The sequence below is a fragment of the Aythya marila genome (genome assembly GCF_965140915.1).
Source record: "Aythya marila genome assembly, chromosome: 10".
Taxonomy (NCBI): domain Eukaryota; kingdom Metazoa; phylum Chordata; class Aves; order Anseriformes; family Anatidae; genus Aythya; species Aythya marila.
Window position 1 is genome coordinate 1830403 of NC_139051.1, and position 26598 is coordinate 1857000.

The 26598-nt window shown below is 45.7% G+C and overlaps 1 protein-coding gene across 3 annotated transcripts in view; it reads right to left on the reverse strand.

The window, feature by feature from the left end:
- Positions 1-26598, reverse strand: part of ITPR1 (inositol 1,4,5-trisphosphate receptor type 1) — a 163958-nt gene that overhangs the window by 121757 nt on the left and 15603 nt on the right. For all 3 annotated transcript variants that reach the window (XM_082768397.1, XM_082768398.1, XM_082768396.1), the window contains exon 4: positions 390-505. In XM_082768397.1, coding sequence (XP_082624523.1) covers positions 390-505 — 116 coding nt within the window. The remainder of the gene's footprint in view (positions 1-389; positions 506-26598) is intronic.

Genomic DNA, 26598 nt, shown 5'->3' on the forward strand with positions numbered 1-26598 from the left:
CATGCACTGAGGCACAACGCCTGAGAACCCGCTCCTGTGTTTGTTTGAAGGGTCCTGGGGTTTCATGCCATTACAAGACACCCCCCAAACGCCCACGGAGAGCACTGCTACAGTTAGCACGGGCTAATGGCAAAAGCTTGAATTGCTCTTGTGACTCTAACCCAGTGCCTTACACGCTGCTGGTGGACACAAACCTCAAGGGTTTAGCAAAAATCAGGGGAGGCTTGTAAGTCACATCTCAGTGAACATCTCAATAGGAGTCTTGGGTACTGATTTTGATAGACTTCTCTGATATTTCCTTGTTAACAGTGTCAGGTTGATTGGAAATAATTAAAGCAGTATGGATGAGAGTGTTTATGATCAACGGCAGCCCAAAATTGAATACTTACGTGTAGCTTATTGAGTAGCACCGCATCTGTTGTGCTGTTAGCTCCTGGCTTTGCTGCTTTCCAGAACTGCTTCTGAGCAGAGTACCGGTTCATGGGACATAGTTTGAACAGGCAATCTACGAAAACAACGAAACAAACAGAGTGCTTCAACCAGTCATAATTAGCCAGGCTTTTGCTGCTCGTATTGTCCAAATATTTGAGCAGCAAGGAAAGATTTATGAACAAATTCCAGAAAGCTCTTGATCAGACACATGCTTTTTTGGGCAACAGGAACATTGCCCTGTGAATGATAAAAATTAACTGTTGCTGCCAAACATCTGATGCAAGAACAGAAAATCCATCACTTGTCCCGGTCAAAAACCCCACCATACTAAAATGGTAACGCTTCTCGGTGCTTTCCCAGGCAAACAGATTGATTTTACTCACTCACAACTTCTACTTTCTATACTTTAGCAGGTACATTGCATCACCAGATGCTAGTGTTTAGGCGTGTTTATTTTATTTTTAATAAGTCAAATCACTTTACTGCTAAGGAAAATGACGGACAAAGAACTGGAGAAACTTACATAATAAGTAGCAACAGGAGAAGAAAATACCCCTGAACAACAGCAGGAAAAACAAAAGAAACGTTCACAGCACAGCTCAGCGGTGGCACTAAGCCCCTTGGGTGTCAGGTTCTTTACCAAGTTCATCAACACTGTTTATTTAACATTCTGCTTGGCAAAAGCCAGGAATTACAGCTGATTAGTCTTATTAAAAATACGTTTTCATATTAAAGAGATGCAAGCTTATCAGTAATACAACTAAATTAGCTGCATTTAGTGTTTTTTTTTTCCATCTGTTGCTACGCAACTGTACACGCAAAAAATAATAAATTAAGCTGTTCAGAGACAGTGCCTAAAGTAGCAGCCTCGAAGTTTAAACAAAGTGCCAAAAATGCCAGGGCAGCTGCTCCCAGCACCTCTTTGGCCATGGTGAGGAGTAAGACTTCAGGCTAATTCCCGTCGTGCTTCCAAGGAGCACTGATGTGTGCTTACAGGCAAGCACTAGAACATGGGAAGCAGCAAGCTACGGAGAGACCAACCTGGGGGTTTTACCTGCTGCACTGGAAACGTCCCCTGAACGGGGCATTGTGCTGGCCACCTTCGCACTGCTCGTGCTTAAAAAACAATACAATGTGCTGCTGCACTGCCTGCCTGTCTCACCCATCCTCGAGAGCATGCCAGGCAACGTCAAACCCCTCTGACAGAAGGGTAAAGCTCTTCAAAATTAAATACGCCTCTAAGGGGGCGAAGCACCAGCGGCAGATTTGTCTTTCATCCCACAGGGAGCCACTGAGTGCCACAGCGGCTGCTCGCTTGTTCCAAACCAGCACCAGCCTCAGCTGGGGCAGGGCCTTCAAGTGCATCTGTCCCGAGACACGTCCTCTGCTTGGCACTGCCAGCTTTGGGCTTCTGAACAAGTGGAAAACGAAGAGCAAACCACACTTTCCAGGTACGCTCTCTTCAACACCCTTTTCATTTACAGGAGGATGATTCACCGAGATTGACAGCAAGGAACGGGATTCAAAAAGCCACCGCAGACCTGCACTTTCAGAGGATGCATTGTAAGCAACGCAGCAGTTATAACATTTTCTATTTTTGCTTAAACCATCAGTTCACACTGACAGCAATTAACACGCAGAACCGCACAGAAGAATTAATTGTATGCTAGATTTAGTCACAGTGCAAGTGTGTTTTTTCCAGCCTTTTCAGTCAAGAAAGTTTTCAAGTCAGGCTCAACTTGTACATGGAGAAGTGCCGGCGCCCCCTCTCTTCCCTGGAGCTTGAAGGAAAAGGACTACAAGTGCTTGACCTTCTTCAACGCAACAGGGGAAAGAAAATATGACATGGCTTTCTTAGGTTTTCTTCCTAGTTAGAAGACTACAAATCTAAAAACAAACAATAAAATGCACCCAAAATTCCTAAAACGAGTATTAGGAAATCTATTTCTCAAGTGGCTGAGGAGAACTCAGCCTCGTGTGCCATTCCCCTTACCACGACCACCCGAGGCTGGTTAGCACAGCGTGCATTTTACCACGGTTCAAGCCCATGGCCAGAAAGCTCTTAGATCTCCATGTTCCACGGGCTTCTATCTTCACAAAAATCAGGACGCAAGTGTGTGCTAGCTGAGCACCACCACGGTCACAAGTCTGCAATCCACAGAAGTGACGGGGGTGTAAGACAGACCAAGTACTTGTCAGACACGGTACGTAGGGAAGGTCGCTCAGTGTCTAACAGACCCGAGATGAAGAAGTTGACTTGCCAGCAGCTGAAACATCCCGCTCCCTGCTCTGCTCACGGATTCAGGGGAAAGCTGATAAATAAAAGCCGTCACTGCAACGTAATCTCATCATCCTAAACAGTGCTCGCTGAACTTTAGCCATGAAGGAATGCGTTTTGTTTTCAGATCTTCACGATATATGGGAAGAACGTCAGAGCCGCACACTGCGTCAGCAGGAAAATAAAACCCCCGTAGCTGCTGACTGAGGACACGTCGTCAGGCACACGCTGAGCAAAGTCCTGCAGGCAAAAGGCGGCTGTGTAATCGTGTATTACCTCATCACGCACGGGTAATGAATGCAGTTATACAGACACGTGTTAAAATGCATCCCCATGTTTCCAGGCTAAATTTCGTTCTTTTGCCAGCAGCTGCCTGCAGGAGAGGGGCTTGGTGCACAGCTGGGCCCTGCAGCCACACACCCGTTCTCACTGTCAGGATGCTCCGATCCCACAGGGGCCTCTGCTACCTGAAGCTCACTGAAGTATGCCAGGAATGCCTGCTTACCCTCTGCACGTACCAGCAGCACAGAGGAGTAAGGAAAGGATGCTAGAAACACAGAAGATCCCATGTTCCCAAGTGTTTGGGGATTCAGGAGAGAAACCTGCCAGCCAGCTTATTCCAGCTGCAATCCCTTCTACCCCTGGTGGGAGAGCTGACAGCTTTCTGTAGTGGCCTGAAACCACGGCCTGGTGGTTATCAGAGTACTTACAAGTCAGGAATCCAGACTTCATCCCCCACAGTCAGGGTCAGCATAAAAACCCTGGAATTACCAACGCCAGAGGTCTTGATTTTGTGCCCAGAAAAACCTCGGGTTTTGGCGGAGGGGAAAGGCAGGCAGGCAATTGTAAGAATGGCAAAAAACTGCTCAATGTTTCCCTCTGGTCTTTACTACTTGGACTAAGTTGTAAAATTGTTCAGGAATTTCAAAAACATTGGGGAAGGAGAGTTATGTTCCTTCTCTCCTTGTTCCTAGGCTGGGAAATACTTCAGAGCCACAAAAATTGCCTGGTGGCAAGACAGACCTTCCTCACACCTCCGGAGTTTATAGCATCGACTGCAATCACATCAACACATTTGCCTCGTTGGGTGTATGTTTTATTATCATTAAGATTGATCAGAAGGATCCAGCGTACCACTGGTATTTCAGGAAAATTCTTGAGAAGCCGTGATAAATCCAAAACATCTGTTGGGTGCCTTCGCTTGCTTCCACAAGTGATAAAAAAGAAGAGCCAAACCAGCAAGAAAACTGCTGAAAAGTTACCAGGTTTCCCACCTTTTGTGCCCCCTTCCCAGTCAGATTCCATCAAAGCACCACGGAAAGGTCAAGCTGCATTCAAAGATTATACTCTCAGAATTATTTTTTAGCAACTTGATTAAAAGCTGCATGGGAGTTTCAATAGCATTTGGGTAGTATGTTAATATTATTATAAGAGAAAATGGAAAACTTGCCCAAATTGCAACCATCTGTTAGCAGAGAAGCTGGAATGGTTTGGAGAAGCAGGTATAGTATTTCGGAGCCCACCCAAGACCATCATTTGCTCTCACCACAAGCCATCCACAGACAGACAACCTGAACTCAGGAATGCACAACGCCATCCCCACCTTCCCTTGGGAGGGTTTCTCCTCCGCCCGATGCGCTGCCAGATGTCATGGTGCCAAACCCACCCGCTGCACGGGAAGCTCGGGGAGCTGCTAAATGTGCAGTGCTGGTGTGTAACGCTCCTCGTGCTGCCTGAGCTGGCCAGCCTGGTGACAGCCACACAGCAGCTCCTGTGAAGGTTTTCCACCTTCACTACACTAAGGGCATGACCAGCTCCCAACAGTTTGGAGTCGTGGCTGGTGACTTCAAAAATAAGCAAGATGATCGCCCTTCTCGCAAAGCCTCCCTCAGGGCACGTTCACCTGAGGAAAAGCTACCGAGAGGAAGATACTTAACTAGGTCACTTACAAAACCTGTTGAATATTTCACACCAACACAGCTGTTTCTTACTTGAAAAAAAATACTTGATAAAACCCAATTCCTTTTTGCACAGCAAGACCAAAATTAAATGAAAATTAGCAGCTCTCCACTGTAATTTCGCAGTTTCTCTTTACTCTTCTCTATACTTGGATACCCAACATTTCCCCCAAGGTCAACGCCCATGGCAGAGGATATAATAAAATCAGTACACTTATAACAATAACAAGAAAGATAAAGAATTAATGTAGCCAGCAACGATGGAAATACTCTCAACACAAGCTCTCCACATCATATTTACGGAAGTTTCACAGCCCCAATGCCCTCACCAAGATGGTAACACTCCACATGGACACAGAGATTATTTCAAGACTCTTTTGTGTTGAAGTGAAATATTTTCAAGCAGGAGGTACACAGCATAATAATAAAATATCCACATATTCAGTCCCAGGCAAGTTTTGCCTTCCCAGAAGGCCCCGCACTACTACACTGTCTATTTCTGTACTTGCTTTTTCTGATGTTTAAAATGAATAGATGACAGCCTAAGAGGCTCAAAGAATATAGAACAAAAGCGGCTACAGAAATGTGTTGATTATTAATCATTCCTGCATTTCCATAAAGAGGGAGAAAAAAGAACCTGATCTACTGAAATTACTGTCCTTGTGATGAGAAGACATCTTTTCATTCCCAATTTGCAGCGAAGGAGCTTTGCGGGGAGTACAGCAGCTCCTTGCCAAGCGGTTTGCCAAGATGCACTAAATGCCTGACCTTCTATCCCAGCACAGCCCGCTCCGGCAGCAGCTCCAGCAAAAAGGCAAAAAAAAAACAAGCCTGAACTGTGTACAATTTGCCAAATAAAAGACCACTGAAGTCTCCTCCCACGTTGCCAACAGTTGTCACACAACTGGGGAAAATACAAAAGCAGGTCAGAAGGACATTTGTATGCCCAGCTCAGAGATCCCATCGTGAGCACGTATGTCGCTGTCAGCCCGCACCAGTTCCAGGACAAAACACATTCGAGGTTTCTGCTGCTGTGAAATTTGCTGCCTCCCTTCTGCGCGGTGTTGCATCCTGCCTCTTACAAGAACTTTGAGTGTTTTTTCTTTCTCAAGCCCAACAAAAGAAAAATCACCCTTGCTACCAACATTTAAACGGAAAGGCTGCTTGATCTATGATCTAAATATATTTCTGTGTTAAAATAACCGCCCTCCATTCACATCTGCGAGGCGTTAGGGCAACCACCCTGTTGCCATTGTACTCATTTGTGTGCGGCTCTGCCGATGGAAATCACTACTTCATTTTTTCAAGCTGTAACATAGGAAATAATGTAATTATTAACCGAGAGCTGACACAAAACCAGACAAAGGAAGGGGACCAGACCGGTGATTTCAGAGAAAAGAGACACACCTGGAAGATGGCCCCTGAATATCAATGCCTATTAAATCAACAGCACTCATTAATACAGTATTCATTAGAAAGCAACGGTGTTTAAACACAAAGCAGGACACGGCTCCACACCACATTAAGTAACTTGAGGGTGATAAACAGCATGCTTACATGCACAGCATAACCAAATTTACTGCAGGATAAGGCTGTTTTTCAGCAAAAAATGAGGAAGGTAACTTCATTCTGACCAGGAAGAGCAATGGCAGCTCCCCACCGGCAGGGAAAGGCAACCTCAGGGCTCTGCACACACTGCCCTGCCCCCGGGTACATTACAAGCAAAAGCAGAAACTCCTGGTGTCACAAGCAAAAACCCTCCCGAAGCCTTCAGAGACCACAACGGTGACCAAGTGCCCAAAAAACTACCAAAAGACTAACAAGAGAGAAACACCTTTAGGTAAACATTTTACGTACCAAAGAGTTCAGGATACACCAATGTTTGTTTTATTTCGGCATGTAACCTCTTTGGTCTCCTTCAGAAGGAAAGCTGCTACTCGAAAAGAGAGAAATATTTAGACACTGGATATACAGGCAGCTCCGAAAGGAAACATTTGCAGGAAAGACCAGATATGTTTCCCAGTCTCTGGTATGAGCAAGGCTGAGGGGAGGCTCTGAAAACGCAAAGCCACGAGGGGCAGCAGCACAAGGAGACGGGGCAAAAAGCCAGCTGCACTGAACTACATCTTCTCCCATTTTTTAACCACAACTTCTCCCATTTGACTCCAAGCAAACTGAGGGTGGCACCAGCATGGACTTGTGCTGGGTGGGTGACCAGGGACACGGTGACACAGCCCCAGTGGCCGTGCCGGGTATCCTGGAGAGCATCAAGGAGCCACTCGTACCTGCAGGCACACAGGTAATTCAGAGCAGGAGAAGCTGCTGCAATTAAGCTGAGAAGAGTCTCAAGGACCTTTAAAAGCAGTCAAAACAGCAGCGTGGCTCCTGGTGAGTGAAAAATACAAGCCAGAAAAAAACTCTGTGTGTTGAGGAGAGGGGAAAAGACAAGGCAGAAGCCCCCACAAACGCCCCAGAGGAGAGCTCACAACTGCAGCCATCGACCTGAACGCATCCAGGCTCTCCAGGAAAGCTGCAGGTTGCAGTGAGCGTTTTTACTGTCTTAGCTCATCTCTGTCTCTGGTCCAGCACGAACGAAATCCTGCACCAGGGCTGAGCCTTGCCAAGAGGCAAGTCCAGAGGCCAACCCCTCCCCTCTCCCACAAGCACCGAAAATCGAGTTTTCCAGGCGGCACGGAGCGCTGTGTCATGCTTTACGTGCAGAGAACTCAGCGAGCTAACGTACGTAAGAGTTGCAGAAACATTTTTAAATAAACTGTCTTGGCTCTAGGCTCTGTCACAAGCTGGAGAGCTGTGCTCTTCACTCAGGAAGCCATCCGCTATCTGCCTTTTTATAGTTTACACGAAACATCCCACTGCGAGGCACTGAAACACAAATCTCAGCACATGAGCCTCGGGACAGCCTTCCTCAAAACCTCCAGGTCCTTCCAGCATCCATCTGTAGCATTTTATGGCAGCAGTAAATCAAAGCACGATCTGCTGGCTGCGTTTCATCTTCTTTCAACCGCTCACCCCTTGGATTTCATTTTCACATTTGCTTCTTCACTCGTCCCTGCTTTTCCGGAATAAAGTTCCTGCTCAAAATGGGTCAGGAAGCGGGGGCAGGAGGCGGGGAAGGGCTTGGACGGCTCCGTGCAGGAAGAACAAGCCGTAGATCGAGTTACAGACACCATCTGAGAGCATCGGCCCAGTGCTACGGGAAGAATATGGCTCTGCTGTGCGACGGCGCTGCCGGGGCTGCTCCGAGTTACCAGCAGTTTGCGTGCGTGCTGTAAGAGCCCAGCCACACAGCAGCACGGAAAACAAAAGGCAAAACGTTCAGCTGTTCAATGAAGTAACTCGATTTCCAGCTTCTAAATGCATTTGGCTTAGAAGAAAACTCACATTGCCAAAAAAAAAAAACAAAAAAAAAAAAACAGAAGTTTGAGGGGCATTAAATGATTATTTGATAGCATTACTGGAGTCTAGATTGGAACTGAAGAAATAAAACTGATTTCAGTGCTTTAATTCTTCTTATGCTAGCAAACTGCTTGGGAGACTTTGCCTGAGATGTATGTTTGCTCCTTTCCTCCCCTGCCTGCTACCTTCCTGATTTTTGGCCCCACTGCCTTCTGCACAAGCACCGACACCACAGGATCATGGCTCTGGAAGACCCTCAGCAAGCTGACCCAGCCCGTCCCTCCCTCCGAAAGGCAGGATGAACCGTGCCTGCCCCATTCCTGACAGCTCCTAAAGTGCTGTCCCAGTGCTCTGCTATTTCTGTACCTAAACCATTCACTGGCATCATTTGAGGCCCATTTCTCCTCTCTCTTTGCAGGTATGAGGAGGGAACACCCCCCTGCAGTGTCTGCAGGCTCCTGTGTTGCTGTCAGAAGGCAGCAGATCGGAGCTGTTCGGGACCTTTCCACCCTCTGGATTCCCTCTCGTTGGCTCCTATCTTTAAGCACGAGGTGCACCACTAAGCAAGATCCTCCACTTGAGGCTCCGCCAGGAAGTAAAACTGGAAAAAATAATTAGTTACTATGTCTTTTGGCAATGTTTCTTTTCATATATTCCAAGGCAGCAATTGCACTTTTTGTAGCAGCACGGCACTGACTCCTCCTGCTCAAGCCCTGATTCCTATAATCCCCAGCCCCACTCCCAGCTGTGTGCCCTTCTCCTCCTCCCCAAACTCAGTCAGCTAAGTGCAGCCTTTGACACGTGCCCCCACTGCACTGCAGTGACATTTTTCAAACCGTTTCTTTGTTTTTCAAGGTAATTCTGAGTGTAAATTGAGTAAATTCCCAGGTTTTCTTCTGTGAAGGCAGCAGGGGACAGCCAGCTGTGCAGCTGCAGTTACCAGCAGCACGGCAGCGATCCCCCGGAGCTGCAGCAGGGCACAGCATCACAAGGCATGTGCTGCCACGCAGATGCCCAAACTCCCAGTAAACTGGTTAAAGGTGGACTTGAGCAGCACTGTTTCAAGAGCTTAGCAAAGCAAAGGAAAATGCAACAACCACAAGCCGCCAGACCTGCCTTAATTACAGGAAACAACACCCTGGAGTTGAGCAGAGCAGCGTCACTGCTGAATTGCGCTGCGCTCTCCTGCACATGGAGCAAAAGGCTTTATTCCTCACTGTCCTTTCCCGTGCTTGGCTGGAGCCTTTCACCTCGCTCGCTGAGGCCCTCTCCCTCTCTCTACTTTAAACAGCCGGCACCTCGCTGGCAGGGGACCAGCGGTGCTCTTGCTGAAGCCTCTCAGAGGATGCTGCTCAATCTGTCCCAGCTCGCTGCACGCCACTCCCCTTCTCAGGAACAGAGCACAGAACACGCCAACAAATCATGCAGCTAATTAAAATTTGGCCGAGCCCTCCATAACGTAGTCTTAGCACTGGAGATCGCACTCCGGCTGTCATTTTAAAGCAGATGATGCTGACAAGGTGCATGCAGCACACACAAGTGCTGCCGTATTGCATCTGCCCCGGCTGCCTGCAGCAGCACACCGGCGTGTCACGGCCGAGGATGAAACATTTCAGGCACTTGTAAAACGCAAAATATCCGAGTCAGAGCAGGAGAGCTGAGCTCTGCCAGCGCTGCTGCTGCTGAAACGCAACCTAGAGCTGTACGGATCAAAAATGAAAGTGGAAAAGAGTCCCCGCAGGCGTAAAGCAGCCCCTTCCAGGAACAGCCCCGCGGCGCTGCTTCACCAAAAAAGGCAGGAGAGAGCTCGGCGCCAGAGCAGCCCCGTGCTGCACAGGGAGCTCGGACAGCTGGATCGCAGAGGGGCCGACCAGCCAGCTCCACCAGACCGGATTGCAAATGGGAAGAACAAATGTTCAGAAAGCAGGAGCGGAAGCAGAGCCTGCCAGCAGAACTCTGAAGGCATTTATCCCAGCCTGCGGGATTCTACATCACATTCTTACCGGATTTTTTTTTATTTTAAATGCAGTGCCATCATGTTAAATAAGCCACAGGATCACCATAGGTTATGCCTGGACAGAGATGCCATCGGGGCACTTACCATCGCCTGGCGTGCTTGGCACTTCAGTGCAATGAGCATGCAGAGGAAAAGCAAATCCTACACCATGTAGGTGCCAAGCCTCTGCCCTGAAGCACTGAACTCACCCCGCTGTACAAAGCTGCCCAGTGCTACTGCAGGAAGACGAGCAGAGCTGTAAAGCTGAAGAGAATATTGTTCATTTGTTCAACTTCAAAAGAGACCGAGCTGTTTTCCCCCTTTTTAAGGCACAGCTTTCGATTTATTTTAGCCTGCCCTACTACTGCATTATCTTCCAGAAAAGAGACTTAGAGCATGCTGTCATCTGTCTTTAAGGGATGTTTCATACAGGCTCCAAACGTAAACCTTTTGCAGAAATAAACACCCTCTGTTAACATTATCTTTCAATGGACACAGCAGCTTCCAGGACTTCTCACTTTACCACCAGAGGTACGATGTCCCTGGACAATGGGCTGGAACAGCTTGCAGCAGGAACACTGACATTTCGTACAGTAAATCAATGAGTTAAAAATACCCCTAAAGGGAAGCGTTAGCTGCATTTCTTTAACTCCTTGTGCAGCTGAGCAGACCTACAAGTTTGGCTTTAGATGCCAAAATGCTACATGACAACCCGTACTTTTTTCCCTGAAATCTTTGAGATGGGAACCCCAAAACCACCATTATGCTGATAGTTTTGTAAGCACATGCAAGCACTGGACCTCAGGTCTTTTCATCCCTTTGTTGCAAGGCAGAGCCAAAGAGGGGGGCTCCTCTGCCCCGTGCCCTTGGGCCCTCCACTTTTGCAGTACTTGGCTTTCCAAATCTGCAGCAGTCACACCGGCACTCTACCGAAACCAAGCAAGGAGCATCCACCTGCGTGCTCAACCCTGAATGCTGCCTGCTTCCTAAGCCACTTTCTCGTTGAGAACACAATATTTATCTGCCATTGAATTTCAGAGCCTATTAATTGGCGCCTTCTCACAGTCTGCGTTAATCAACAGCTCCATTCACTGCAGTCCCCTCTTCTGCCAGCTGCAAAAAGATGAGATCTGCACACGAGCGTGGCTTCTGGCACTGGGAGGCCTTCACAGCACCACGATGAACTGGAGATCAGGAGGGGGAAAAGCAGAGATTAAACCTTTACCTGGCTACCGCTAGGGCCCGGATAAATCTATTTCTTAACACTGGAAGTACGTGCTTTAAATCAAAATGTGTTCTGCAAACTTGAGTTGATCCTTGCAGTGGAACTGAAGTGTAGCCCAGGGAGCACAGCAGCAATACGCCCAGCACCGGCACTGCCCAGGGAAGTGGCAGGAGACAGCCTCAGCATCGCGGCGTGACCCCATGCGTCCCTACCTGCATCTCTCTGAGAAGTCTAGAGGAAATAAGTTTATTCAAGCCACTTCATGCTACATCTATTTTCAAAATTTCCTTTTATACAAGCATTAATCAGTTTTTTTTTCAATGTTTTAAGCCCTCTTTCAGCTGCCTTATTGACATAATAACCTATCAATCAGTGCAAAAGAGAAACGGATTGAGAAGCGATGGATGGGCTGGCGAGGGCTATGAAATAACACCAGCTGCATCACTGTCTGAACACATCCTACACCAACAACAGCACAGTCAGCAGAGTCTGGATCACGAACACCACCTTTCTCAGTAGCCTCAAAGCAGCGACAACCTTAACAGTTCAGAAAAACACAAAAATCTTTTAGCATTGCTTGCTCCTTTCTCTTCTTTTGTTCCAAACACTTCCTTTTTTTCCCCACTTCTTACTTGTGCCATAATCTTATTAAGAACGTGTCCTGGTGTCAGATGGTCCAGTCTCTACATCCAGATCTCCATCAGGTTTATGCCCTTCTTACGGATTCATTTTCCTTCTCTACATGAGATCTTGGCATTCAGAAACAGCAGAAGTGTTGATAAGCAAACAGACGATATCCAACAGATATGACAGCGCTGACTTAAACCCATCATGCTGCAGAAGGAAGCGCAGTAACAGTTCAGGAAGACAAAACCCTTTGGCAGGAAGGGCCGGGACAGCCTGAGATGGGACTCATGGTCAGGACAGCCCCACTCGAGCACGAGTTTGCATTTCGTTATTTTCATTAGCTGTAGACCTGATAACTTTTTACCACATGGATGTCAATGCATGATTTGGGAAAAACCAGTGCCTCCAGCCTCTTGAAGCAACACGCGAGCACCGTGCTGCCTCTCACAGGGGTGAGAGGTGGGCTGTGGGCACTCAGGCATCAGATGTTCAAAACCCAGATTCTGCCTGGGACTTCAAAATAGAGACTATCGCAGCAAATTGTAAATGAAACAGACACAAATGCCAACTGAAGGCTTCATCATGGAAATTGCACAGCACTTGGATTAAATATCTGAATCTTATCCAAAGGTAGCTGGTGTCAGTAGGACCCAAAATCCCCTCAAAACACCTGCAGATAAGGATGCTATGTGAAACAAAAATCTAAGTGACAAAGATGTGCAAAGTTGATTATCGGTGATTTCCTCAGTTTTTAGGTCTGGATGAGCACTTGGGACTTTCCTCATCAACTTTCAATTTTAGTCACTCAAGGTATGGAAAGGAAGTCAGCAGAAGCAATGACTTCAATTTACTTTCTTGGCATGTCTCTGGATTTTTAAAAGGTGAACATCCAGATACCAAGCATGTCTCCCTCCTGCCCTTAGAAAACATTCAGAAAGCCTACGACTATTCCAGTCAAATGCACGAACGGCAAACGTCACAACAACATTCAGGCATAAATCCTGAATGTTCTTATTAAAGATCAGAGCAGTAGTGATGCTCCGTTTAGCTGAATGAAGAACTCTTTCTTTTTTCCTTTAAGTGCCGTATCATTAAAAGCAGAACTTGTTCAAACGAGACCTGAAGGTGCAGAGGATGGCCCAGGTAGCCCTGACCAAACCCAAGGCCCACGAAGCCCACCGCACGCTAGCTCTGCCGCCTCTCCCTTCCCAAGCAAAGCAGAGATCGATTTCCTCTGGAGAAGACCCCCCTCTACGTGCCCTCAACGCCCCTCCAGATGGAGGCACACGATGCCTGAAGCAAGGAGCTCCTGGGGTTGTTGCAGAGCATCCCGGGGACGTTCCTCCCCGGTTCTCCTCCCCCAGCCCCGTCACGGCCCCGCGGCAGCTGGCTGCTGCCCACTCCCCCCCACGCTCCCCTCCATGGCAACACTCCCGTGGAAGGGGAACGCGGAGAGCATGAATATCGGATTATTTCTGCCTCCTCGGATCGAGCACTGGAGCGATGCTCGTAATCAAGAGCCCTTGCAGAGGAAGATGGCCACTTCAGCACTTCGGTCAGGTTTGGATCGTGGGGTTGGAGCCGCTCTAAATGAATCTGATGAGTGTGGCCCAGCTGCCGGGCCACAGGCATGTAAGCAGGGGAAACCCACAGAGGATGCCACCTGCCAAACCCAATCTCAGACCATTAAAGAACTCACCGGGGAGGTCACTACCCCTTATGGACGGTTTATTCCATTACACATCATACTTTCCTTTAATCACCACGAGTATCTGTTCACTCTCACCCACTCCTAGCTCTCAAGCTTCTTTCCTCTAAATAAAGATATATTGCAGCCCTACTACCTCAAAGTTTGACATAGATTTTTCCTCTACTAATTTTGTTTCACATATTTATACGAGTTTTGCTGAGAAATTCGCTTTGATGCATACAGAAGCATCTCTTACCAGGCCACCCAACTGATTTTGCAAGAAGCCTGCCCAGAACCAGCTCTCTCCACATCCCCCGTACCATGAGAATATGACACAAAGCATCGAGTCCTCTCCCCAAAAGCATGCAGTGCTTTACAGAAACAGGGGAATTTGGTGAAGGCAGTGCCACAAAGACGAGCTATTCAAGCCTGACACAAGCAAGGATGTCCACAGACCATCCTGAAGCCACCACCTGATCAGCAGGCAGATCTCAGGAGGCCAAGGCACTGTTCATTTCTTCTGGTTAACTGAGTCAATCAAAAAGAATATTCAAGGAACTTGTTTTCAATTCTTCAGCAGAGATCAGAATAACCCAGTATTACATTGCAATAAACATTAGACAGCACTGTTTATGGAGCAGTCACTTTCAAATGGGGGAAAAATCTAGATAAACATAACTTAGCATTTGCAAAACAGTAAGTATTTATAAATAAATGTCCTCCTTTCTACTTACCAGTATCAGGGTATGATGCCTTTACAATTCTTTAAAAATCTAAATATTTAAATTACGTCTAAAATTAGCATGGTGCAAAAAGATGCTTCCAATAATGCACCCACCAATAAAAATCCTCTTTGGAGGTGGAAGAATATCTTAGGGCTTCCAGCAAGAACCACATGCTAGCTGAAGAGACATTCAAAGTAGCTGAGTCACTGTGGTTTTCTGAAATGAGCCTTTAACTATGACTTGAGGGAAAGAACATTAAGTGACAGGCACTTCATAATGAAGGATAAAAGTTTTTCTTTTAAAGTTACTGGGTTTTTAAGGCTAAGGCTGCAACTCATTTTCCTGCCACTTTTTTTTTTTTCTTTTGAGTACTTTGACGTCTCGTTCCCAACATGATGTTTAATTTTAATCCTGTATGAACCACAATTTAAGCTTTGCACAAATATCACAGTGCCCTTCAGCACAGTTAACTGGTAACTAGAGGTACACGGTCTCAAAAGCACTTAAGGGATAGGGCTTTGGCCTGACCAGGAGGGACAACAGTCTGTAGCTGTAGACTTGTGTCACTAATCTGAGGTTTTAGTAACCCCTCTCCCCCCTTTTAATGAACTGCCCAATTAACAAACCCCTCCTCATTACCTTCAGCTGTGGTTTGATCCATATAGGAGTGGCAGGCCACTAAAGCAATGAGCAGGCTCACCATACTTACAAAACCAGAACAGAAACAAATCCAGTGCTTTCTGCACAGAAAGGGAACAACACAGAATATAGAAACACACACATTAGGAGTAAAGGGAAAGCAAGGCACAGCAAGACGGAATTAGTTTTGCATGCTAAGCTCTATTCAGCCCTTTCCCAGTTATCAGACATTTTGTGCAGGAACAAACCTAGCAAAGGATCACAAAGATCCTCAGCACAGCACAGATGTATCCATAATGAGAGCTTTAATACAGAAAGCTGGAAAAAAAATACTTTCTGAAAGCAGAAATGATCTCTCCCCAAAAATGTCTGAATAAATACTTTTCCTGATTTTTCTAAGAACTTTTATAGTTTCCCCACGGCTTTTGTTTGCCTTTTTCTTTTTCCCCATTTGAATTTCAGAACTTCTCTATTTTTGTATTCTTTTCAATACAAGGTTCTTAGAGAAGTTACAAGAACACAATCTTTTCTCCTATTCTGAACTTTCAGTGATTCTCACTAACATAAAGGATAAGAGCCCCGGTAAATTCCCCATCTTCTCAAAGCCTGCAGAAAGTCTTTCCTCTCCCCCGTTACTCCCTCTGCTTGCCCCTGTAACCAATGCTGCTTTGCTGCACTTGCAGCACCTCTCTGGAAATGCTCTGCCATGCCCACTATCACTTCTGCCTCAATTCCTGTTCCGAGCTGTGACCCAACTCCACAGCGACCCTACAGCACTACCCCATTTTAGGGCCGCTTCCTCACGGCCTTCGGGAACCCGACTGCAAACCGGCCTGTTCACACCAGCTGAAATGGGCTTATCCTCAACACAGCTGCAGGGTTTCCCCTCCATCAACCATTTCATGGAAGCCAAGCACTAATTAACTCACATTTGTGCCCTCTACAGAAGTGCTTTTTGGCTTTCTCTGCCAGCCACGTGCGCTGCAGGCCCTCCGAAGCGCTATTCAGCACCGCGGCTGTGGAGACCGAAAAGCCATGGTGATAGCTAACTGCCAAGCTAAATACTAAAAATAAAGAAATATGGAAACACCCTCTGGATTTTTGCATCAGAAAAATTAGAAATTAAATGTCAACCAGAATATCAAGGTTAAAAGCAGCTGAAGGGAAATATTAGTGGATATTCATTACACAAGCTACTACTTTTCAATATAAAATCCCCTATTCACCTGTCCAGTTGTCTCACAGTTCAGCATTAATGCTGTGGTCTGCGGTTTACTGTAGAAAGGAGCAGGGCATTGAACTGGGATAATGCTGTCAGCCTTCCCCTTCTGAGGTCCATTTGCTGCTCTGTGTGAATGGGAAGCAGGCACTGAAGCTACCGCCCCACAGATTAGTTAACCCAAAGCGAAGAAGCTTTAAGCACCCAGCTGATAGCATATGGGAAGCACTACATATTTGGAATTAAAACCTGTAAATCATTTTTGAAGGATCTTCCCCCTGTTGTCATTCCTCATGACCAAGGCCATCTGCCTGACAAGGAGTAGGAGGGTATAAATTCGCAGCTTATTTTAACACTTGTCAATAATAATGAAGAGTTGTCTTTAAGATCTATATTGCCTTCAGATTTATCCTCCAGTCCTTAAGAGGCTTGCTCATAGCGTGCTGGTATTCCTATTCAGCCAGTAAGCACTTTGCAGCAGGGAAGGATTAATCTGGTACGGATGGCTCAGCACCGAGCACACGCAGTCACCATCCCGCTTCCGCAGCCAAATGCTCCTACAGCACCCACCGAAGATGCAATTTTTGTTTCCCAGAAAAATTTGCTGATATTGTCCTGCAGCCCAGTACTTCAAGTTCTTATCAGCTTTCTCGCGTCACTCTGTTCTCATCACACAGCATGGGGATAAAATAACTTGCTTTTTAATCAATATCTAAAGTGCACTTCTGAAAGGCAGAAGCCAACACAATCCCACCAGCAGGCTTACAAATCTATTTGCTCCAAAATGCACTTCTGCTTAATACTGGAGTTGAGACATGAAAAGTAAAGGCAGCCGGATGCCTTTGACAGGAGCATCTACTTAAATGAACAGAAGAAGGCTGTCGTTGAGTCTGCTCTATGTGTGCTGAACCCATTCTTGACCAGCAACACGACAAAACCACTATTCTGTTCTTCGACCCTTCTCTGAAACCTTTGGTGCTGATTAATACAAACCTACATGCAGGGCTGATGGGAGCATTCAGAGCAATACTGCAGTTTCTGCTTTTTTAAGTTTTTTATTTTTAAATAAAAAAATAGCAATGAACCAAAAATCCAACTGAATCCTCTCTCTGGCCACATTTTGTGTCCCAGACTGTTCGGGCTGTAACAATTCACTCCAGAGTTTTGCAGGGAGGGGAGTAAACATTTCCTCTTTGCACATAGATCCTGGTTACGTTCTAATAATACTGAGATTTATTCTTGTTTCTTTGAAAATAAAAACCCAGCCTGATGGCATAGCGAGCAGTCACGGCCTGGAATCCCTAACACAAACAGCTCTTTTCGTACTGAGCCCCCAGCCCGGTCCCAGAGGCTGGCGGGCCATCCGAAAGCCTGCCTCTTTGGGACGGCTGCGCTTAACTGGTGCTGCCTGGAGATCATGTGCTGCCCCGCAGGGGGAGGAGGGAAGGATTTTTGTAGATACAGCTAGGAATTTTTCCTTTTCAGGATGGCTGCTCCCTCATCCAGCTCTCACTTCCTCATGCCTACGAGCTCTGTGCTTATTTTTTCACTTGTACGATTTTTAACCTCAACAAATAGATGGGCCGACGTTCAGTAAATGCGAGGTCTAAGTGCTACCAGATTGCTTTTGCATAACAAAGCTTTTTGTACCCTTAATAAAATCTGAACCAGAAATAATTTCTTCCAGAGAAGCTGGGAGAGAAATCTGACTGAAAGCTATAGAAAGATTCCTCAACTCAAAAGCAAGGAGTTATGTTTTCACTGAACTTCTGTATACTGTGTAATCAAAACAGATGATAATTGCCAACAGGAGAACTCGGCACCAATTATTTTCACAAATGAGGTACGAAGGAAGTGTCAGTCCTAACATAAATATCTCTTCCTTGGCTGAATAATAAGTTGCTCATTAGAGGAAGATTTTCTAAGAAGGCTACATTCAGTGTCAGTCAATCTGTAGTGGCTATTCCAGCATTTGAAATGCTCTCAGGAGACCTGACAACCTAAACGCTTTGACTTTCACAGCAAGGTAACAGGATTTGGTGAGAGCTTGCCTAGCGCAGCCTTCTCCGTTCTGCATGTCACAGAAGCAAAACCACGAGGAACTACGAGACAGCTCTTCCATGCAAGTGCCAGTGCGTGCAAGATGAAAAACATTCTGCTGAAGCAAACTCTGGTGCAGGTGTCACTGAAGCTTTGTGCTTCTACATATCCAGTGAAGTCCCAAAGTTCCATCTCAGGGAATTTGCTGTGCTAATTTTTGGCTAATTATGGTCACTTTTAACCTTAACTGAAGGCACTGTCACAAAAGGTGGCCGTCAATAATTTATTCTGGCTGACAGGAATAACAGAAGCTAATACCAAGCAGTAAGCATCACTCAGAGGAACCTCCTCGTCTAGATCATCTCCCCGTGCAATTGGCATCTCTCAGGCACCAAGCTGAGGGAACGCTGCCCACTGTAGCACTCTCTGTTACCAGCGCCTAATAAAATCCCACTTAAGGTTAGGTCAGCGAGCCTCAAATAAAAGCTCTCTCGAATGAAGCGTTACGAACTGGTGACAGTATTTTCCATACCAGACCTTACAGCCAGCCTGTCTCTCCCCCCCGTACATTTCTCAACACTCCAGACAAGCGGTGAGAAGATGCCTGAAGATGTCCAGTGTGTAATACCGGGGAGACTGCTGCTCTCCCAGCACATACACAGTGCTTTCCACTAACTTCAAACTGCTGACTTTACCCAATCTGCTTCAGTGTTTGCATCCTTCTCTACGAAGCAGACTCCTTCATCTGCAGAATACTCGGGCTCTGCTAATCCCAAGCGTGGCAGTATCTCTGCAGGTTATCAGGAGGTCCTCTGGCAGCAGTGTATGTACTGCCAGTACTGCTGAGAGCCAGACCACTCCTCCCAGCTTACAGAGCAGACTGAAAGCTTTTAAAAGGAGCAGAGCAGGGTATGCTGAGCACACAGAAGAGCGCAATGGTTGAGGTACCCTAAATTTTAAGCAAGCCACAAATTTTAATAACTTTGCTATATTAACAGATATGTACCAATGTCACCCCACCCCCACGATTCATCAAGGCATTTCGCTCCCTTGGGCTCTTGTGACTAAGTATAATATTTCATTAAATATCCTGTTCATACTGGCTTATGTACTAGGGAACACACTAATTTTAGAAAACTGATTAGCTAGTTCTTTCTAACCGAATGTTATTGTAGCTAAGGTCAGATTTTGCACTGAAACTATGGCAACAAAGCCACAGTATTCCTTTGTCTGCAAGGTTGGGGCTAGGTTTATTAACAGTAGTGTTCTACTTAATAGCTAAGCACTGCTTTTTGGCAATCCCTCCCTTGATCCTACCTGAAATACCCTGAACTTTCCACAGGGGAAAAAGCTCAGACCTGTGAAAGATGTTGAGAAAAAGGCTGAATATTTAAACCAGGACTTGGCTTATTTCTTCATTTTCAGTGCATGGTCACTGCCTCAGCCCATTTCCCCATCTTCCTGCATGCCTCATCAGGAGAGGTTGCTGCCCACAAGTTTAGATGGGCAAGTGAAGCACACAGAACACAAAACTTCACACCAGGACTTCAACAAGATCCCCCCTCTTCTTCTGTAGCACCTGACCCAACAGATTGGGGTTTTCGTGCACTGTTCCAGTTATGCATATTAACGGCCACTTTATATTTCAAAGGGGCTTTGCTCTGCCTTCATCTAGACGCAAAGCACCCAAGATGAAAGCACTTGAAACCCAGAAGTTGGCAGACAGCTGTTTGAGCGCAGTGCTCTAGGAACAGAGCAGCATGCAAACTTAACCCAGCCAATCTCACGGCCTGTGCCCTGGCTCCCAAGCAGACCTTTTTCCTCTCCATGTTCAGAACCTACATTTTTTTTTTTTATGCCAAGTTAAAAAGATTCATGTAATCCACACGGGCCTTTTCTCCACGATGGTCTTGGTACCCCATCGTTGGGATGCAGCAAAACCACGCTAAACCATCTGTTTTTAAGCAGTAATTATTTAGCCAATCATTTATTCATGGTTTCAGCAAAGCACTTAACAGCATGGGGGTGGAATGTCTTTAGGATGTGCTGCTGTTTCAGCACAGTAGCCCCCAAAGGGGATACAAACTTGTCTTGCTTAATGAGAATTGCTTTGGTCGATGAGGAACAGCACTGTGATACACATGGCAAAGTAAGTGGGAGCAGCCTGCTGATTCCCTCTGCGTGACACTTACCTTCCTGCATAAACAAACACACGCAGCTGCCCTTTGATTCCTGCACCCATTTCCTACTCTCAAAGCAAAGCAAGCTGCTGCTGCACGTTTAAATAAATCACGGGACACAACAGCTACACAAGCCAGCTCATAACATCTATTCTCTTGCTGTGCTCGTAAAGAAGAGCTCCACTTCCTTCTCTCTGCTTGCTAACATAGCAGACCATAGAAGCATTCTAGATGAGGCTGGTGAAGACAAAATCTGAGGTTGAAAGTGTTTGGAAAGGAGGTGTTCCCAATATATGGTTCAACATGGTAAATATATTTAGTGTTCACAAAATATTCATGGTCTGAATTTTTGGGTAGACCTGTGGGGTGCCAGGAGTTGGACTTGATGATCCTTATGGGTCCCTTCCAACTCGGGATGTTCCATGATCCCGTGTCACGCTGAAGTCTCCCTGGGCAAGGAGAGGGAGCACTGCACGTTGCCTGCCACCTCTCCTGGGAAGAGAGGAAGGAAGCTTGGGTGTGTTCATGCAAGAGGTGCATCAACTCTTGATTAGGATTCCTTGTGCAGAATTTTCCAAGCCTCTGCAGATATAAAGCACGTTTGTATGAAAATACAACACTTCTGACTTAGGTTTTTGAAAGATCTAAATGCCACCGTGACAATTGCCTGTAACATCTGCTTGTCTGTAGGATGCAGTGGGCTAAAGCTTCACTTTTTAGAGACAGTGCTCAGGATTTCTTGATCATATAAAGGGCATCGAATTCAAATGCACACTAGCAGTTGGCAGTTTTCTAGTACAGTTATATAAATGCTTAAGAGTCATGCTAAAGGATTCCTCATCGAGGCAGTGAAAATGTACTTCGGATACTTAACCGTATCAAACTTCTGCGAGACAGAGATTCTACCCACAGGGAATAACCAATGCTTTACTTATAAATAAAGAAATTACAGGCAAAACTTTAGACTTCAATGTTTTCTTATTTTTCTCTTCCATCATGGTAACATTGAAGTTTCTTTTGATTTCCCACTAAATCACAACAGTGTCCTTTATGAAAAGGGTCTAAGCATCATTGATTTTTTTATGGCGTTTGCCCCGCTGGAAAAACAGGAGTGAAACAAGTGGGTGCTTACTGCTGTTGCCCCACTTTGTAGTTTTGATATTCACCAAGTGCATTTATGTGTGATTTGGACATCTGAGAAGTCACAAATCTATTGCAGCCTATTTATTTCTCTTCAAGACCACCAGGCTAAGATTTCAGCTTCGCATTCAAGCACTCTCAAACATCCTGCCTTGAATGAAAAAGGAATGCTGCAATTTTATCTGTTGATATGCTGTTATCAGAGTGAAAAGGCCATATTTAGACATGAGTTGTTTCTTGAAGTAGTCTAGGCATAAGAATAATTAATATACCCAAACATTTCAAGTCCCATGTAAGAGAAAAAGGAGCCAAAGCTTGGCCACGCAGCCCAGGCCCAACACCCCTCCGTTCATCACCGTCACTCCTGGCAGGTGCCCTCCACCTGCACGACACCCACGCTAACTCATCCAATACATGCAGGAAGTCATCCAGTCCAGACTACTTCACATCAAAGTTTAAAAAGCAATCCAAGACGATATAATTGCTTTCCGAGCAGATTTGGAGATGTACGCATAGGTATATGGGGAGCAAGAGGATTTTAGGCTGCCCGCTTATCTGAAGCTGCGCACTCGATACCTAAAGGCCAGTACTGCAAAAAGTTGTTCTTGATGAGTGCAGGGGATGGCACTGAACTACCTTACTGCCAAAAAAGTGCAGTTTTATATGCTGCAAAGATTTTTCCTTCACTGACAAGCAGAGGGATCTGGGTATTTATTACAGAGTACTGATTTTCATCAGTGCTGGGCACAGCGTGAATACAAGAGGAATCTATCAAAAAGCATCGGTGTGTGTACATGTACTAAAGCTTCTCTGCAGTGCCCAGCCTCAGGTCATTTCTTCCACTGAAGACGAAGCTGCAGTTCAAAGGCTCGGCCCCTCAGCGCCAGCCCCAACAATGCCAGAGGAGCACGGTCCAGCGCTTCCTGACAGCAACACGCGCGAGGAGCATACAGTATGGATTAGGATCAAAAGAACAAACAGAAACGAACTACTCATCTTCTGCTTCGCCATGAGGGTATTTTAAGTCTAAGAGATATGGGTTCGTTCCTTGAACATCTTGCCAAAAAAAGAGTGTTGCCCAGCAACTACTAAAACAGTGCTCTGGGAGGAGGGAGCTGCCGGCCAGATTAACCCGGTAAGCGCCCGGTCTCCCTGCCTTTCAGGCAGCTATTGCTGCAGCTTCTGGATCCCTGGCAGACAAATCTGCATCCCAAATAAAGAGCTGTAAGGAATTTCCTGAGCCGGCTGTCAGACAGGCTGTTTCGGAGTAGCACGAGCGTCTAGCGTGGAGCAAACACACTTGGCTTAGCGCGCCGCTACGTCCCGCTCCAGCACGGGCGCAAATCAAACCCCTGCACAGCACACCCAGGTTAACACAGCTCCTGCAGCTAAAGCAGGTACCAGCCCTGGGCTCTGCCTCAGCTTTGCCACTATTGCTAGGTCTGACTTCTTCGGTTTGCAAAGAAAGCAGCAAGCATCTCCCTGCGTTCAAGTCCGCCTCATTCCTAATGAACCAGAGTGGTGCTTTTGGCCTCGCCAAAGGGCCAGCTGCAGTTTGTACTTGCCACATAAGAGAACATCCTTCTGATATGCACGAGTTTACTCAGACACACAGTCATACTCACATGCAGCAATCAGATTCCAGCTTTACAAAACACATAAAATGTCCTTTTTTTTTTTTTTTTGTTCAAAGCGGTTCAGACAACCAAGGAACTGTCACACTTTCTTTTTTTAGAGACTTCCACAACCAGGATTTTTTCCAGGAATCTCATCTGTACACAGTATATTCGGACAAGCTAAATACTTTCCCGAGAATTTTCATATGAACATTTTAAAAAAGAAACACCTAAATGAAAGTAACTCTGAAGTCTTAATGTTTTACACGGTAGTTTTAGAGGGTTTTTGAGTTAGTTGGAGCTGAAAATATGAAGGGCCAGAGAAACGCTACTTAGAAAAAAGCAAAACCAGAACAAACCACACCATTATTTCAAGTGGTCCAGAAAGACAAAATAAAAAAATCCACTGAAATCTCAGACCATAATTTACTGTCCAACCTCAAACCACTAACTTTGGGTGCTATTTACTTCTGGTGGGGACGAGGAAAAAGGAAGTGAAAAAAAAAAATCAGCCTCAACACTTTCAAGTGTTTATATTAACATTTTAAAGACCTAAAGGCACTATAGCATTTAATATGTGAAATAACTACAGGCCAGTGGTCATTGTAATTTGAATGGGCTGGACTAACAGCTTTCTTTGGAGTTCTACAGACCTACTACTACTACTTCCAAGCTCTGGCACTTCAGTTCTTTCCATCTATCATGCCCTGTTTTTTTTGTTTTGTTTTGTTTTGTTTTTAACTTTTTCTTATTTGTACTTTGCACCCCAAGTCTCACCTGAACTCTACCCCACCTTCCTCTCAGCCTCCTCTTGCATTTCTTCCCTCTCAGTGCTCCAACACCACCAGATTAATGTCAGACTATTTTTTCCACAACTTTATCAACAAAACAAGCCCTCGTGTCCTTAAAATACCTCTGTACGCTTTCCTCCGAGCAGACTGAAAGTGGTAGAGACTGCTCTATCGCTCCCATCTCCGACTCCAGTCGTGCTGCTGCAAATCCTTCTGTTCAGCTCAGCTCATCCAAGCACAACCCAAGTTTTCCTTTGGACGACTTGCAGCTAACATTTTTTAAAGGAGTGACTTACTAACATAAACCAACCCGTTTCAGCAGCGAAGTGCTTGCTGTTAGGAAGAGGCTCCCCAGGCAGGGGCTGTTTGCACGCTGCAGGCAGGTTATCAGAGCCCAGTGACAGCAAGAAGCTCCCAAAGTGTTACTGTCAACTGCCTTGCCTTTGGTGGAGACTCCTCAGGAAGAAGGCTGGTGCACAAATATCACTACTCTGTGCACAGAAACTCTGCTGCATTTCTAGGGCCTGAAGTAGGAAGAAAAGGAAAACCACCAGCCCAGGGCCCTGCTGCTGGCACGAGATGCAACTGATTAAGTGTAGCCTAGGCAACAAGACTTTTTAAAACCTGAAACATCCATGGCTATGAAAAGGCAGGCTGGATTCATTCTGCTGCTGGGTACACACACTTCAGTTTCACACTGAATTTTCTAAGAGTGATGCATGCATCTCTAAGCAGAAAAGCTTGCTTCTAAATATCTCTTACCACGTGAAGCATGACGATCGTGTTTACAACAGCTTTACATCTGCCCAAAATCTGTTCAGAGAAGTTCCGAATTATGTTTTTAAAATACTACCTGAAGGGAGACCCCCTGCAGGGGCCATGAAGCCACGGTCAGTGTTCCCCCCAGAAGGTGACTTCAGATGTGACCGACCTGCATCTGGACAACTTAACGCACCGTTCATTTGAAGGAGAATTCTCACATAGATATAAACCAGGTTGGAGCATGGAGGCATTTTTCCAGTACTGCGTCTTTTCAAAGCTATAATGTAAGTCACTGACACCTGATTAATTTTGGTCCCGCTCTAATAAGATCTTCAGAAGTTACTTCTCAGTTACGTGGCAGCATTTCTCACTGATCTGAATTCAAACCAAGATCACACTCCTCAAACTGCAGCCAGAGCAGCTCCCCCACCACATCCGATCAGCTGGGATGGCCAGCATGGGCTGTGAGAAATCACTGAGCAAGCATGGACACCGCTTACACAATTCATTGGATATTATGATGTTTCCACGTGCTGCTGCTGCAAAATCTTGTGCTCTGGTCTGCTGTACCTGTGGCATCGCCCAGAGCAATTAAAGCGAAGTCTCAAGTATAACAGAACTAAATATTGGGACTGGTGAATTACATTCACCAGATGCCCACTGTTGCTCTGTAACCCAGAAGTAAAGGACGCTGTTTGGATAAATACACCTTAGGGAAGACTGTGTTCCACTTGCAAGGAGGGTATTTTTGGAAGGTGCCATTAAAACACCACGACTGGAGACACGGCTGTAGTTCCCGACACTGCCAGGGACTTCCCAGGCAACACCCCAGGCAAGTATCTGGGTGCCTTTGCTTCATTAAAAAAGGGATATTTTCTATTTGTGTTGAAGATGGTGAGATAAGTTTCATTATTGTTTCTTCTGAATATTTATTGTGGAAAGCATTTTATCTCAGACCACAGTTAGAAAGCATGCGTATAAACAACTGACATGCCTGCTAAAATTTTATGACTTTTGCTGCCATTTACTGTTAAGCATAAACTTCCTCATGAAAGCTTTAGTGAAGTAACTGCAAAGGTTGGAAGATGTTCATACCATTCTTTCTCCGTGTATAAATTTTGACTAATATGAGAACTTTTACAATGTCCAACCACAATGTTTCATGTCAGAAAAATGTTTCTTTGTACTTGGAGTTCCTAAGCTGAGCTAGAAATAATTGTTTTTCTCTCCTTTTTTCCCTGCCTCTTTCTCCTCCACCTCCACCCCCAATCTCTCCTATACCCAGTAGTCTCAGTCAAATCCAGGTTTATTCCTTTATTTGATTTTACTGTTAAGAATTACATGAACTAGAGCACGGATAGGTAATACCATCGTTCTTGTTCTGGAGAGCTTAACAGTCAATTCTAAAAGCTTTTCTAGGTTGCTCTGCAATATCTGAATCACCAGCTATCAGTTTTCCAGTAAAATGGGGAAAAACCACTAAGAACTCACAGACTTCAGTAACATTTTTAAAAGTTTAATTACATGAGACATCCTCATGTCATGGGAAAAACACCAAACCAAAGCAACCAAAGAAACAAAACCCAAACAAAGGCAAACAAAAACAGCAGCACAGAAGATACGCGATTTTCAAGGGCAATCTAACCAAATCTGAATAGAATTACGGCAATTCTAGGCCCCTGAGAAAACTGAAGCATAACCAAAGAAACAAGATTCATCCAACAAAGAGATAATTAGGAGCTGCCACATCTGAGAACAGCAATAAAAGGTATACCAAATTTTAAGAATTTTTGGGCTGAGCTATCCTAAAAGACATGACCGAGGGGTGAAAGAAAGAAACCAAGGTTTTTCCAAGCAAAATCC